Below are 17,350 nucleotides of genomic sequence, written 5' to 3'. Positions count from 1 at the left end.
GAACAGTGTTTAGTGCTGTATGATGTACTGGTTCATCTGTTATACTGGTTTTATTTCCCCTTACAATATGAATTTTTCATATACCTCCATACCAGAGCAGAGCTGAAGCAATTGCTGTAGCTCTTTAATAGGCAGTCACAAAGATTGCCACACTTCAGGCTGGCTGTGAAGAGTGGGAGAGGGCATCCCTTTTAACTGCGCACTCCTCTTACTAACAGTTATAACCTATAAAATAATTAATATCGCAAATAAAGTTCTCTTTTACAAGAAAAAAAAAACATGGCACACAACAATTTGTGACACACTTTAGCTTCATCGCTACAGTACAAGAACAGAAAAGAGAGATGGAGGATGAAGTTATGCACTGGAAGACCTTTGGAAATTATTATGTTTTTTTTGTTTGTTTGTTTTTAATCCAACATGACATTGGTTTGTTGAGCCACCGTTGTTGCTGGTGGTGCAAACAATAGGGACTTCCTCCATCACCTCAGCAGAAACATGTGGTGGAATACAGAGAGATATGATCATGGTCCTCGGATTTAAGGCCGTCAGCCAGTGAAACAGTGAAGCCATAAGGTCAGACAATGGTTGAATTTGCTGAAGGCACTGCATATGTTAGGAATAAAAAGCAGTGGAGCGCCATTAAGAAACACATTAACAATCCACCTATGCAAGGACACGGTCCCACTACAGACAGTCGAGAATTAAAACACTGGATTTGTCTAAGTGGAGCGAAAATAATTCAACTACTACAGCTAAACTGCTATCACAACCTCATACATTATTAAACAATGCCAAAGCAAGCTTGAAGAGGAGCTACGTACAGTCGTCCCCTTTTTTGCGTTCTTTTTTTATTAAAGCGTTGTTAGGCCCTGATCACACAGAAAGAGTTTTGCAGGTTTCAAAATGCAAGGCGCACCACACTGCCTTTTTCTTAATTGAATGATACTAGTAAAAAAAAAAAAAACAACAACAACTTGCTGTGCCGTTTTTTCCCGAGTAGTTAGTATCTAGTTCCTAAAATGCTGAGGCAGAGGGTACTGTCTGTAGCTCTGGTTGAGGGTGAGAGGCTGTCAGCAGGTAAACGGAGATCTGTGTGGGTACATGAGACCCTAAAAAAGAGGCTGGATCACAGGGAGTACCACCAGTTAGTCCAGGCATATTTTAGGACAACTCGGGGGCAGTTTGACAACCTGCTATCTATCGTCAGGCTGGTGACTAATTTCCCTGTCGACTAAACAAAAATTTTAATTAAGACTAGTCAACTAGTCAACCACTCAGTAAACAGTCAAAATTTAGCACAATTTATTGTTAAGTATTTGAAACGTTGTCCCAAAAAATATTGTGTGCATTAAGGGCCCTTTGAAACCTTTAATCACAATCTTCAACAACCGTATCGGATTTTAAATGCTGCTGAAGTACGAGACACTTTGTGCTGTGCGGTATGAACGTGAACATGACAGCAACACAGTCAAAGGTTAACCACTAAAATAACATCTAAAATAAATAAATTGCCTCTGAAATGTGGGGCACATTGAACCTTGCAGATTATCTGACAGAAATTATAGCGATTCACTTTAAAGTTGATAAAACAACATCTAAATTATAATTAAGGCATTTTGCTCTGTGCAGTATGAATCCTGCACATTATCTGACAACAACTCTCTTAAAGTTAACAAATAATATAACGTCTCAAAAAAGATTCATTGCTGCTGAATTCATTTTCTAGATCAAAGTACTGCCAAACCGCGCTGGTTTCTTGAGAGGAAGTCTCTCCAATTTCCCACCGTGCTGTTTTAAAACTCCAGTCTACTTGAGCATTACCGCAGTGAGGTGGACTGCTGTCTGATGGCTCTGTAGCCCCCACTAGTGGCTGGTGGCTGCGTGACAGTTAAGCTGCCTTGTACATGAATAAAACACTAATTGGTTTAACCGACTAATATTTCTGCTGCTGACTAGCAAGGGGACGGACGATTAATCGTTTAGACGACTAAACGTGCACCACCAGTTTCTCCTCCATTGTTTACCAGCTGTAAGAAAAGAGATGACATGGGGCTTTTTTCTGCTCTGAGTTGAATTTTTTCACCTCGAGGAGTTCAGAGCATCCCAGCAAAAACACCAGGTGCTTTGAGCGCAGAAACATCAGGCGCATTACAACGCAAAAAAGCAAAACGCTTCATTCTCATTAAAAACAATTAGAAAACGCTGCCTCCAGCTGCTAAAACACTTTCTGTGTTCATATCTATTTTTGTTTTCACTTCGTTGCAGTTTGCACAACAAAAATTGTTGACATCCTGCAACTGATTGATATATTCGGATATATGGTATCATTGTGGGAACAGGCAAGCCCTATACAAAGCCTTCATAAGCTACTATAATCCTGTATAAAGGCCCAGCCATGCAAGAAGGAGACAACTTTTGGTCACACTACCTAGCACTAGTTACATCATATTTTTTATGTCTAAGAAGGTGTCAACAGCTGCACAAAGAAATTACGGGGGGGGCGGGGGTGGGGGCAGCCTGGCAGCTTAACCAGTTTATTGATCTTGTAGCTCTTTAATCCTCAAAAATATGGAGAAATTGCCATAACAAGATGTTACATTAGTCACTAAATCAGCTTTCATTGTCTTGCTTTCAGCTAAATAAAACAATTTATCAGTTTATAATGACATAACATTGAAAAGCAGGCAACTCTCCAGATCTGTAAATCTGTAACAAGCGATACACAAAAAGTAATAATACCCTCAATATGTTGTTGGCTCGTCATGTTAACAAAAACTCTGCGCTGCACTGATGATAAGCCCAGAGATCAGCTGGGACCTGCTAATCTTGTTTTTGATAATACTCCATTGGAAATCAAGTTCTCTCCCACTCTCACCAGCTGCAGAAATCTCACCGCACTTTAATACATCATCAATCATACTTGTAAGATTTACTGGAGTTGTCATTACTGTAGCCAGAGGGTCTTTAACAACTACTGCTTTCACAGCGGTTGGCGATCATTCGTTATGTTTTGACTTGTGAAAGACTCTTAAGAACCACATGGCTGCATCATTTTATGAGACTCTGTTGTGAGACCACTGACTGAGAGGTATTCACTTGTGGTGCTGCGAGAGGCTTCGCATGAAAGGCAGAGTGTTTCTTACATATCGTATGCTGTGTGTGGGGTGAAATGATGTGGAGGATCAAAGTTTTTCTGCTCCAGCATCACTCAGACAAACACCTATAAATACTTGATGATGACAATCATTGCGGCTCTGATGTGAGCGTGTTTCTCCCCGCAGGTGTTTCTTCATGAGACCACAGTGAGGCTGATGGCTGGAGCCAGTCCTACAAGGACACACCAGCTGCTGGAGCACAACCTCCGACGCAGGACACACAACTCCTTCACAGCCGGTAAGGGAGACTCAAACTCGCCTTGACACACACAATATTTTTATTCAGTTTTAACAAATACACACAATATATATTCACACCAGGTATCAAACTGAGAGCATGAATTTCCTCCTGATAACCTGTGTCTTCATATGAGGACATCAATATTTGGGTTTACTTGATCATTCTACTCAACTTAGACCTGTTGTCCTCGTTCATGGACACTTTTTGTGCCATCTAGTGGCAGTAAGAGCACAGTACACTAATCCATTTAAAAACAAGATGGCAGCCATCTCTGCCAAATCAGTCTGCAGCCGATCCCGACACAAAAGGGGACAAGGTCCAAAACCTGATCACATTTTATGGTTGAAACCTGTTTATTCATGATTAATAATGTTTGTAGTTTGATATGGCAACAAATTTGACCAATTTTAGCAAAAAGTAACAAGCTGAGACACTGTTAATTAGGAAGTACTCGTTTGAGGACACTGGGACTTTATTATCGTTGACAGTGTTTAGTTTTTTATTCTTATCAGGTCCTATTGATCCCAAATAGCTTGAAGAAATTAAAAATGCATACCAAACTAAAGTTCAGGTCTCAGGAGGATATGACAAGGAACAAAGCATGAAATCTAAATACAAACCTCCTCATTCCACTAACCTCAAATATCAGCCGCAATATCGTCAGTGGGACGATTCTCCATCTCCAGCTCTGGAAGTATTTCAGAAAGCGGCTCCCAAACCTTTTGAATGTTTTTATCTGAGTTACAAATTGAGTGGCGTATCTTTTAAAGATTAAGGCAGAACATAATGTCCCTCAGCCACTGGGCATGTGTGGGCGGGGCAGCATCCCTTCATCAGATAAGAACTGCCCGTCTGTCCAGCAGAGAGGTAAAAGACAGTGTGCTGCGTTGGCTCTGAGTCAGGTATACATCATCCTCTCCGGTGGTGCCAAAGAGGGCGATCAGAGGGCTGGGTTGTAGATCACAGCTGAGGATCGAGGATAAAGTTTGGAAAATGTCCTTGCAGTATTTTTCAAGGCTCAGACACGTCCAGTACATGTGAATCGGAGAAGCCTCACCTCTTGAACATTTGTCACAACTGGTGTTCACATCTGGGTCAATACATAAAAGTCTGACTTCAGACAAATGGGCTCTGTGCATGACTTTTTACTGTAATAGACAGTGGCGAGCACAGAGAGATGATGAGTTAACCAGCTTGAAGATAGAGTCCCACGCACAATGAAGTGTTTAAATCTTGTTCCCAGGCAAGATTCATGAAGAAAACTTTGTTTTTGTCATAAGACCTCACGGTTAACAGAGAATCCAAAAAAGGCGAACATACTCGATGAATCGATGTAAATGGCGTCAGCGTTTAACATCAGCAAAACTTTAACATCCTTTTTCAAAATCTCACACAACTCATGGAGTAAAATCCATGTCTCATTTGTCCAGTTTTATGCTCAGTGCTTCCCAAACACATGCATTTTCCCAAAGCACGTCAGTACAGTCTCATGCGCGGCCAAGCAGCAGCTTCCATCTGGCCACAGAGTTAGGATGCCAGCTTGCAGGACAAATAGGCATAAACACTAATTTGTCCCAAAAGCCACTGCCTGCTTAAATCTCACTTGAACCTTTCACATGTTTTTTTTTTTTTTTTTTTTTTTAACTAACTCAGTGTGCCATCTTTTTGTATTTATTTATGTATTTATTGCTTTTTTCCCATTTCTGTATGATACTGCTGACAGCACAACAAATTGCCCTTCGGCGATAATAAAAATATTCTGTATCCTGTTAAAAGCACCTATGTGCTCAGGCATGCTCAGGGGGCGCTTTTGGTAGGTGAAAGTGTTTTTAAATCCCGTGTGTTTGGGAAGTACTGAGCACACAACTGTATGAAGGAGACTTAGATTATGCCGTAGGAGTTGTTTGAGAGTTTATAAACGAATGTCGTGATGTAGTTTTGCTGTTGTTACATGCAGTCCTTGTTTACTTCAATTCATGAAAAATGTTCGCCTTTTTTGGACTCTCCGTTCACTGTGGAGGCATGCAAGAAAAACAACATGTTCTTCACAAAGTCAAGGTGACACGTGGTCAGTAATTGATATATTATTAGTGTCCTATTATATTTGGGGGGTTAAGTATTCCTCAAAAACAAAATTAGAAGCCCCAAATCATTGTTATCCAAACACTACGCCTCTTAAAATCTCAAATTGCCGGTTCGAGTACTTTAATACTTTAATCAGGGCGTCCTTATAATAGAGAGCTTCCTCTTAAAGGCCTTCCCTAATTTAAGTATTCTTTTAAGTACAGACATCATTTTCATTGTCACAGAATCGTATCCACGAGTGATACATGGATCAGATGTCATCCAAATCTACGTGGACCCATAAATCATCCACCCACCTGAATAAATTATTTTCTAGATTTATAGATCTGCAATCACATGGATATTTCACTCCCTACTACAGTACTAGTCCCTGGAGGCTATGTTGCTTTTAAATTATGTATTTTATTGATGTATGAGTGTTAATTTAAACAGTTTACCTAAACAATTAGACAGGCTGCTTTCAGTTATTGTAAATGTTTCCATGCACACAGTAATGTCACTTTGGGACATAAAAGCTATAGTTATAAACTTGACAAAGGAGACAGGCTTGTATCTTCTGAATTAATAATTGAAATTGTGCTTCTGTTCTTCATGTGTAAATATGCACAGCGTCTCTCTTAATGTGGACGCTCTTACATTTTGTGTTCCAGTGGTCGCTGCAATTATTTGATAAACTCAGTATGATTAAAGGGACTCTTTGCTGATTTTCATGCAGCTTTGTATCATAACAGTATGGGTAGTATGTGAAGCTTTGACTCAAACTACAGCTTGTACCTCCTCATTTTTGTACACCTGCCACCGTGGACACAAAAGAGTATAGAAGTGGATCGAGAGAGAGAGAGCCGCCACCCATTTTCTCTCAGATCAAATGGTAGAGGAGCTAATCAAATATAATCCGCCTAAAATGTTTTCAGAAACATATCTTAGTGCACTGTAATTCGAGAGCATTTGTAAACAGCCAGCTGCCATATTGTTTTCAGATGGGTATCTCGCCTGTCGTCACCCACCAGTGGGTTTATTGGTCCGGGGCGACGCCGAACGTTCTGTTAGTTGTGGGTTTTCTACCTCTTGGGCAAAAACAAATGCCCCATCCCCTTTTTCTCTGTTTCTTCTGATCATGTAGCACTGATGTCAAAAGTTTGTGCGTCTTTCTGCTGCATAGACGTCCTGGCTTTATATTAAAAAAAATGCATTTTTTTCACCAGCGAAATACATTTTAATTAAAATGTTAATTTTTATTACCCAACCCGTCCGATCCGGGGATTAACCAGCTGTAACTGCAAACCACGCATCACCAGTATCCACACACACAAACTCAGAGTGTAAGTTCACCTTGACTGCTGGCTCAGGATCAGCTCCCCTGTGGTCGTTCTTAATCTTAACTATTAATGGCGAAATAGAAAAACTGACTCCAAACAGTCCCTGGAGGGCCACATGACCCTCAACAAGATACACACACATATATCAGACGGCACTGGACACTAACTTGCACTTTTGCTCCTCTCCTCCTCCCCCTGCTGCTGTCAGAAGGTGACTGCGTACTGGGTGAGAGGGAGAGGGCTCACGCCATCCTGCTGGCCTGCCGCCACCTGCCCATGCCCCTGCTAACCCCGCCTGGACACCGCGCGCGCCTGCTGGCCGAAGCCAAGCGCACCCTGGAGCGGGTGGGAGACCGACGGTCCCTGCAGGACTGTCAGCAGATCCTGCTGCGCCTCAGCGGGGGCACGACCATCGCTGCCTCCTGAACACACACACACACACACACACACACACACTAGGGCTACTCACAATTCAATGAACTCTGTAATTTGCTGTTATACATTCAAAGACGTAAACAGGCTCATCCACCAATGTAACTGTCACTCATTCACACACTCATCCTGAGCGAGGGCCATGAATACAAAGACTTTTCCTCAAACCGCCGCACACAGACAGCTACATATGTCAGCCCTGCATCCACACAAACACTTCAGGCTACATATTTGCTCCTTTGATGCTTAGCTTCATTGTTGCAGCACAATCTCGCCACCTTCTGGTCATAAATGGTACCACGCGGGCTCACTGCCTCATTCCTAACAAAGCTACACAACAAGGAAAATCAGGTTAAATAGGCCCCAAAGGGAAAAGGGACCATTATCTAATAGCTGTTTAAATTAATGCAATGCGGCAGTGCATTGATTAGCTGTAGGATACTGAGCTGTACAATCATTATTGGCACACGGCAATGTGAGTGCTACAATAACTGTGTAATGTCTCATTAAACTTGCAGGCTTCAATTAAGGGGCGTCGGGGTGTTCAAGAGCAGACAGCCGAGGTCTGTTAGGCATGGCTGTGTTGGAGGATGCAAACAGATGGACTGGCTTGCTTTTAACCATACAGTGCTGAGTAGTGTCTCTTCTTATCTACCTCATACACTTTACAATGCTAGCGTTGTACTGTGGAGCAAAATAGGATACTTAAGCACCACGTCAGTCATCTTGAATTTGAATGACCATTTGAAGTGATGCGTCATTCGAATACAACCTCACCGGGCTGCTGTATTTAGACGTAAGGGTGCAGCATCACAGCAATTTAGGAACTGTAAGAATGACGGACATCTACAGCTGATATGCTCCTTACAATCAACAAACGAATGATTGCATTTGCAGAATATCTAAAGAGCAAAGAGGAGCAGCCAGTCGTGGGCCAATACGTTTAAAAAATGCCTACCTACACTCACCCACTCACACAGACGCATATACATTTTAAATTAATTTACATACAAACTTGCAATGTGATTGTATATAGGTTGTACATAGGCAGATAAACCGAAGTAGATTAAACAGGAAGTACTTACTTCTGCTTGAGACGCATATTAGAGAAAATGATGCAACATGTAAGATGGCTTCCTGTCAGAGTCTGGACCTGAAATGGTCACCTCTCAGATCAACTCCACCCAAAACATTTTTCATTATCGAACACTCACCTGCTGTGGCTTTGCAATGCGGCTTCAGAAATTCACTCAAGGCAAGTTTATGTATGTAGCATGTTTGAGCAACAGCGCAGTTTGAAAAGCATCGAGACAATGTGAGAGGCAAGTCTTTTTTTTTGTGTGCTGCTCGAGAATTTTTTAACTTTTAAAATCCATGCACTAAATGAAGTAATAACATTTAAAGGGATGGTCTGGATTTTTTTGGAGTGGGTTTGTATGAGATACTGTCAGTGTAGATGGTGGTCGGTACGCTTCCAGTTTGGAAAGGCAGGCATGAGTTTGACACAGAAGCTAATCAGTCTACGTATGTGGATGGGGGCAGCAACAAAATGTATTTCAGCCACCTAAAACAATCTATATCAGTTGAAGTGTGCACTATATTGAGAGTATTTTCATGGCTTTACCTCAACAAGGTGGCCGTAATCAGCTAAAGTTCCCTATCTACGCTCTCGTCGAAGTCACCAGACTCCACTGACAAAAACAGCTATTTTAACTCACTAACACAGAAGCTGCTGGTCTGACACTGCTTCGATCGGTTAGTTAGTTTGTGTTACTGTGTGATTTCGGTGAACCAACTCTTTTAAACGCCAAAGTCACACAATACCACACACTGAAAAAAAAACAATTGTTCGGGGCAGTGGTAGACGAGCAGCTCCTGTATTCAGCACATTTAAATCGATGTTTTTCTCAATAGAGTCTGGCTTTGAAGAGAGAGATAGAACTGCTTTATCATGTCTGACATTGAGGTAAATCAGTGAAAATATTCTTAATACAGCATACTCTTACACTAATAATGATTTTTATAGGTGGCTAAAATACGTTTTGTTGCTGTCACCGCCAAAGCAGTAGTTTGCTGAGCTTACATCTTGGACTCCAGCCTTCTTCTCCAAACTGAGGGCATCCTGACAGACATCTACTGTACGTAACATACTGTCTTTGGATGACCTTATACAACCCCACTTCTAAAGGAAGTCTGAACTGTCCCTTTAAATCACTTAGGCATGAAGAATGCTATAAATGCAATAAAGAATGCTGGCATTCAATATCCTCAAAAAGATTTCCATGCATGACAAATTCGATTGAGTGTACGATTTACACTGGAGCTTTCAGAAGTCAAAGGGTACTGTACACATGCACACCTATGTGCAAAAAATATGCAGCACTATCAGTACATTTGAACTCATACAGAGAATATTTAGCTTGGGCCAGCAACGAAACCGCAAAATATTCACCGTTGCAGTGTTTTGGAACTTTAACTGTCAGTCAAAACTAGTTACTGCCAACAGTGCAGCTTTTACAAGGCAGTTGCAAGCGATTTTCAAATGTGTAGCTCCATCCAATCGTACGCTAACTGTACTGAGTGTTGCGCGTTTTCTGTCTGACACAGTGTGCTGATGATTTTGCCTGCCACCGCCGACAGTTTACCGATATTTGATGGGTGGCAGGTGCTAATTTCAGACCCTTAGTACAAATAAAAGCAGTCATTGAAGAGCCAAGAGAGCAGGAAACATTAAGAAAGGTGTAAAATACAAGAATAAAGTTTACATTGCAGTGTAAGAAATGAGCAAATATTTGATTTAATAAAAGGCAGCGCAAACAGAAAAGTCTTCAGCCTTGATTTAAAAGAACTGAAAGTTGCTCCAGATACGTCGTGCATAAAAACTGAATGCTCCTTCTCCATGCTTAAGCAGAACAGCAGCTTGATTTGTATTCATGAAGGTTTTCACAGCAGCAAAAAAAGCATCAAAACATCCATAAAAGTGCCTGCTGTCCATCCTTGGAAGCCAGCTTCTCAGCCTACAGGCAGAGAGTGTCAGATACTGAAAAGATGTCGAGTGGTGTTTCATTCTAAGACGAGAAAAGTGGGCTGAACGCAGTGATTTAGCGCAAATTTCTTGACAGTTATGTGCACCTTTGATGTGAAGCTCTCAAGCAAAATGGCCTTGATGTAATGTAAAGAATTATTTTATTATGTTTCATCATATTTGGAATGATGGAGGAGTTGTGTCCACTTCACTTTTTATTTGTAATTGTTGACTCACACATGAGACGGCACTTCTGTCATTCCTGTTTCTGTGCTCTGGTTTTTCTTATTTAATGGTTATGTAATGTTAATATAAATGCTTTTTTCGGGAGAGGAGGGCGGGGGCAGTTTTGCAGATATGTCATTGTTATTGTTTTATATCGACAAAAGCAGCCTGGAGTCAGAAGCTGTCACAGAGAATCTCTTAATAGGAAGATGTGTATTTTATTCATGGCTGCATTTAAACGATTAGCCTGATGTGCTAGACTCACTTTTTATTTGCTGTTTTTAAATACAAACACATTTTATTAGAAATGTCCAGGTCAACCCAAGATGAAGTTAGCGACTTAAATATTCCTGAATACTTTTATGAGTTTAGATTATCGTTTCCAACTGTGCAGAAGAAGAAAGTAATGCTCTGCTGCCGTCAGCAGTCTGGAGTTTCAGCTATCATTATAATTATGTTACAATTTTATTTTGTCTTTCCCCTTGATGTGTTTTATTGTCTGACTTTCTTTGTTCATTTTGATGTTTGTTTTGTAATAAAACAACACATGACAGTGGCTGGTGTGTCAATCAATCAATCAATCAATTTTATTTATAAAGCCCAATATCACAAATCACAATTTGCCTCACAGGGCTTTACAGCATACGACATCCCTCTGTCCTTATGACCCTCGCAGCGGATAAGGGAAAAACTCCCCAAAAAAAACCCTTTAACGGGGAAAAAAAACGGTAGAAACCTCAGGAAGAGCAACTGAGGAGGGATCCCTCTTCCAGGACAGACAGACATGCAATAGATGTCGTACAGAACAGATCAGCATAATAAATTAACAGTAATCCGTATGAGACAATGAGACAGAGAGAGAGATGCAGGCAATAACAGTAGTTTACAACAACATTATTGAAAGTAATAATATTATAGTTATAGTTCTGGCTACTGTGGTACAATATGTTGAAAGTATGTATTAATATCTAGCAGTATACATGTGTGACAATAGTCATATGTGTATAATAACAGAAGTATGACTAATGACTAATGACTAATGAACACGTCACGCTGTCCAGGCACCGCTGCGATATGAGTTAATCTGAGAGACAGTGGAGCACAAAGGCTCCGGAGAGGAAGCCGAGTTAGCAAGATGCAGTAATAGAATACGAGAGAGAGAGAGAGAGAAGGTGCCCAGTGTATTATAGGGGGGTCCTCCGGCAGACTAGGCCTAAGTCAGCCTAACTAGGGGCTGGTACAGGGCAAGCCTGAGCCAGCCCTAACTAGCTTATAAGCTTATAAGCCTAACTAATAAGCTTTATCAAAGAGGAAAGTCTTAAGTCTAGTCTTAAATGTGGAGACGGTGTCTGCCTCCCAGACTGTAACAGGAAGATGATTCCACAGGAGAGGAGCCTGATAGCTGAAGGCTCTAGCTCCTGATCTACTTTTGGAGACTTTAGGGACCACGAGTAACCCTGCGTTCTCAGAGCGCAGTGTTCTGGTGGGATAATATGGCACTATGAGCTCACTAAGATATGACGGAGCTTGACCATTTAGAGCTTTATAAGTTAACATTAGGATTTTAAATTCAATTCTGGATTTTACAGGGAGCCAGTGCAGAGAAGCTAAAACAGGAGAAATATGATCTCGTTTCTTAGTTCCTGTTAGTACACGTGCTGCTGCATTCTGAATTAGCTGGAGAGTTTTTAAGCACTTACTAGAGCTACCTGATAATAGTGAGTTACAGTAATCCAGACTAGAGGTAACAAAAACGTGGACCAATTTTTCTGCATCTTTTCGAGTCAGGATAGGCCTAATTTTCGCAATATTACGCAGATGAAAAAATGCAGTCCGTGAGGTTTGTTTTAAATGAGAATTAAAAGACAAATCTTGATCAAATGTTACTCCGAGGTTTCTTACGGTAGTGCTAGAGGCCATCTAGAGAAACTATGCCATCAGATAAAGAGTCTCTGAGTTGTTTGGGTCCAAGAACAATAACTTCAGTTTTGTCTGAATTTAACATCAGGAAATTGGTGCTCATCCAGGTTTTTATGTCTTATGGCAGTTATGGAGTTTAGTTAATTGATTACTTTCTTCTGGCTTCATCGATAAATACAACTGTGTATCATCTGTATAACAATGGAAATTTATAGAGTGATTTCTAATGATGTTGCCTAAAGGAAGCATATATAGAGTAAATAGGATTGGTCCGAGCACAGAACCTTGCGGAACTCCAAAACAAACTTTAGTACGTAAGGATGACTCATTATGAACGTCAACAAACTGAAAACGATCAGATAAATAAGATTTAAACCAGCTTAGTGCAGAACCTTTTAGGCCAATTAAGTGATCCAGTCTCTGCAGTAGAATTTGATGGTCAGTTGTGTCAAACGGTGCACTAAGATCTAATAAAACAAGTACAGAGACAAGTCCTTTGTCTGAAGCAATCAGAAGGTCATTTGTAATTTTAACTAGTGCTGTCTCAGTGCTATGATGCACTCTAAATCCTGACTGAAATTCCTCAAATAAATTATTATCATGGAGAAAATCACACAGCTGGTCTGCGACTACTTTCTCAAGGATCTTTGACATAAAGGGAAGATTAGATATTGGTCTATAGTTGGCTAACACCTCTGGATCCAGGGTGGGCTTTTTTAGGAGAGGTTTAATTACAGCTACCTTAAAAGACTGTGGTACATAGCCTGTTAATAGGGATATATTGATCATATCTAATATATGAGTGTTAACTAAAGGAAAGACCTCCTTAAGTAGCCTAGTTGGGATGGGGTCTAAGAGACACGTTGATGATTTAGATGAAGAAATCACTGCGGTCAATTCTTGAAGAGAAATTGGGGAGAAGCAATCTAAATACACTGCTCAAAAAATAAAGGGAACACTTAAACAACACAATGTAACTCCAAGTCAATCACACTTCTGTGAAATCAAACTGTCCACTTAAGAAGCAACACTGATTGACAATCAATTTCACATGCTGTTGTGCAAATGGAATAGACAACAGGTGGAAATTATAGGCAATTAGCAAGACACCCCCAATAAAGGAGTGGTTCTGCAGGTGGTGACCACAGACCACTTCTCAGTTCCTATGCTTTCTGGCTGATGTTTTGGTCACTTTTGAATGCTGGCGGTGCTTTCACTCTAGTGGTAGCATGAGACGGAGTCTACAACCCACACAAGTGGCTCAGGTAGTGCAGCTCATCCAGGATGGCACATCAATGCGAGCTGTGGCAAGAAGGTTTGCTGTGTCTGTCAGCGTAGTGTCCAGAGCATGGAGGCGCTACCAGGAGACAGGCCAGTACATCAGGAGACGTGGAGGAGGCCGTAGGAGGGCAACAACCCAGCAGCAGGGCCACTACCTCCGCCTTTGTGCAAGGAGGAACAGGAGGAGCACTGCCAGAGCCCTGCAAAATGACCTCCAGCAGGCCACAAATGTGCATGTGTCTGCTCAAACGGTCAGAAACAGACTCCATGAGGGTGGTATGAGGGCCCAACGTCCACAGGTGGGGGTTGTGCTTACAGCCCAACACCGTGCAGGACGTTCGGCATTTGCCAGAGAACACCAAGATTGGCAAATTCGCCACTGGCGCCCTGTGCTCTTCACAGATGAAAGCAGGTTCACACTGAGCTCATGTGACAGACGTGACAGAGTCTGGAGACGCCGCGGAGAACGTTCTGCTGCCTGCAACATCCTCCAGCATGACCGGTTTGGCAGTGGGTCAGTAATGGTGTAGGGTGGCATTTCTTTGGGGGGCCGCACAGCCCTCCATGTGCTCGCCAGAGGCAGCCTGACTGCCATTAGGTACCGAGATGAGATCCTCAGACCCATTGTGAGACCATATGCTGGCGCGGTTGGCCCTGGGTTCCTCCTAATGCAAGACAATGCTAGACCTCATGTGGCTGGAGTGTGTCAGCAGTTCCTGCAAGACGAAGGCATTGATGCTATGGACTGGCCCGCCCGTTCCCCAGACCTGAATCCAATTGAGCACATCTGGGACATCATGTCTCGCTCCATCCACCAACGCCACGTTGCACCACAGACTGTCCAGGAGTTGGCGGATGCTTTAGTCCAGGTCTGGGAGGAGATCCTTCAGGAGACCATCCGCCACCTCATCAGGAGCATGCCCAGGCGTTGTAGGGAGGTCATACAGGCACGTGGAGGCCACACACACTACTGAGCCTCATTTTGACTTGTTTTAAGGACATTACATCAAAGTTGGATCAGCCTGTAGTGTGTTTTTCCACTTTAATTTTGAGTGTGACTCCAAATCCAGACCTCCATGGGTTAATAAATTTGATTTCCATTGATAATTTTTGTGTGATTTTGTTGTCAGCACATTCAACTATGTAAAGAACAAAGTATTTAACAAGAATTTTTCATTCATTCAGATCTGGGATGTGTTATTTTAGTGTTCCCTTTATTTTTTTGAGCAGTGTATATATTAGGTCTTACAGCTGTGTTTGAGGTTAGATAGGTACTATCTGAGGACAGGAGGTCACGAATTTTGCCTCTAATAGTTAGAATTTTGTCATTAAAAAAGCTCATAAAAGCATTACTGCTAAGTGCTAAAGGAATACAAGGCTCAATAGAGCTTTGACTCTCAGTCAGCCTGGCTACAGTGCTGAAAAGAAACCTGGGGTTGTTCTTATTTTCTTCTATTAATGCTGAGTAATAGTTTGCTCTGGCATGGTGTCGAGTCTTTTAGCGGTGAAACTAACACGCTGTTTTTTGATGTGTAATAATGTGGGACGCACAAACACACACTGAAAGGAAAGAAAAATGAGATCTGAATGTGGGTGTTGGCTGGAAGTTTATTGGCATCTCTATCACACTCTGTGTGTGGCCGCGTTAGAAGAACTGAACACCTGGCTGTAAATGAAACACACCCAGCAGTTCACAGAGAGAAGCGGCATGCCTGGATACATACTGAGCTCCTGCCACTTGGAGGAAGTGTAAAACAGCTGATCATCACAGAGGTGTTTGAAGAGTCAGTGCAGTGCAAGTACCAAATTAGAAAATATCAAATGTAGGAGTGAAGGGAGGCTACAGGCAGTCATCATATCGTACAGATCATCTGACCTCATTTGAGTGGTATCATATTCATCCATAGTCAATTTATCAGTCACATTGAATTTAATAATGAATGTATAATGAATATATCATTCATATCTCAAGCTTATAACAGGCTGAGAGGCATACTCAGCTTTTAATCTTTGCCTTCTCGAGATACTTTGAAATCATTTTTTACAGAACAATCTTAGTGCTTTCAACACGTGCCACTATTTGCCATGATTCATTTTAGCCCTTGACAGGGGTATTCAACTAGCTTTGCCACTTTTGGGGCCACTTTTGCAAATAGTACAAGGCCAGGAGCCACTTGTCCAGCAAACAACAATAATATTCATCAGATAAAATGAATAAAGGAGGCAAATCCAGTCACAGCACCGCACAGGTCAGGTGTACGCAGAGGTGTTTCTAGGATTTGAGGACATTCAGGGCTCAGATCTGACCTCTGTAGGGGACTCTTGGGGATCCTCACGTCGCAATTTTAAAACAAGGTGTATTTTTATAATCTTTAAAATGAAATCTGACACCTTATTTACAGTCAAGGTGCCAAAAAAATCCTAGTGTGAATCTTTTTGTTTTCAGTGTGAATTAGAAAATGGTGGGTGGGCAGGTGCATCCCATGTGGGCTGAGTCCTTTGCAGCAGGTTTGATTCCAACTCGTGGCTCTTGGCTGCATGTCAACCCCCGGCCCCCACCTTTCCTGTCAATCATAGGCTGTCCTATCAAAGGCAGAAACACACAAAAATAATATAATAATGTAATGTGTTTATGTTTTGTATCTGTTGTTTTGCTTTTGTGTTGTTATTTGTCCTCTTTTGTACTTGCATCTGAAACTTTTTATTGTGCTGCCAACAATGTGAAGGATCCATACTAAATAGTGTGAATGAACAAAAGCCAAAAATGATGTGTGCCAAAAAATACTGGACAATTTTACAATCAGGCTTCCACCTCACCATCTGGGTCACCAATTACGCGTTTCCAAAATGTTCGTAAGCATGGATCAAAGTTTCTCTCATCAAGTCTGTTTTTATAGATCACAACTTGCGTGGGAAGTGGCATACCCCTCTTTCAGGCCTCGTTTTGTGTGTAGTAATGTTTATAAATGAGACCCCAGAACTCCCCAGCAGAAGAGATATTGTATCTCAGTTGGATGTGTAATAAAAGATAAGGAATAAATTGAAAAATAAAAAAGATAGGGTCACCTGTCTACATCTAAATACATCACACTATCAACAGATAAAGCAGTTTAAATTTACATAGCCACAACAAAAGCATCTCTTCAAACAAGAGTATTTATTTTCAACATAGGGGAGTAACTAGTTAATGTAATTAAATTACAAAATAAATGTACCTGTAATTAGTTGCAGTTACTGAGAAAAAAACATAATTAAATTACAGTAACTAATCAAAATGTTGGTGAGTACAAAGGAGTTACATCCAAATATGTTCTAAAGTTTATATGTAGAATAATCTGTTGCTCTACATCTTTTCACCTCCTTTTGGCACAGCCTGTTTCCAGACATTTTTTTTTTAGCTTAATTGCCAAGTTTACAGCATTTATTAGAAAAGTCATCAAGAAATAATCAAACGTGATAAGTTGCATTACTCTGATGAAGTTACTAAAATAGTAAGATTACTTATTACATTTATCTCTTACATCTTAACACGTTTATTTGAGGTAAATTATGATGTAAGGTCTGAAGCAACATAATCATTCTGCTGTCTGTGGTGTTTATGGCGTGTGGAACCTTTTCAGGCTTTTTTGTACGTGTTTCTAGTCGGACATATTTAAATAACGGG

The 17,350-nt window shown here is 41.2% G+C and overlaps 1 protein-coding gene across 2 annotated transcripts in view; it reads left to right on the top strand.

Moving 5' to 3' along the window:
• Nucleotides 1-7,370, top strand: part of srebf2 (sterol regulatory element binding transcription factor 2) — a 32,746-nt gene extending 25,376 nt beyond the window's left edge. The window contains exons 19-20 of one of the 2 annotated variants that reach the window (XM_078161720.1): nt 3,285-3,396; nt 7,015-7,370. In XM_078161720.1, coding sequence (XP_078017846.1) covers nt 3,285-3,396; nt 7,015-7,229 — 327 coding nt within the window. In that variant the 3' untranslated portion in view covers nt 7,230-7,370. Of the gene's footprint in view, nt 1-3,284; nt 3,397-7,011 lie in introns of both variants that reach the window. The other variant, XM_033644517.2, reaches the window with a different exon arrangement.
• The last annotated feature ends 9,980 nt before the right edge of the window (nt 7,371-17,350 follow it).

The sequence above is a fragment of the Epinephelus lanceolatus genome, chromosome 18, assembly GCF_041903045.1.
Source record: "Epinephelus lanceolatus isolate andai-2023 chromosome 18, ASM4190304v1, whole genome shotgun sequence".
Lineage (NCBI taxonomy): Eukaryota > Metazoa > Chordata > Actinopteri > Perciformes > Serranidae > Epinephelus > Epinephelus lanceolatus.
Note: the sequence above shows the minus strand (reverse complement) of the source record. Positions and strands in the feature narration are given on the sequence as shown.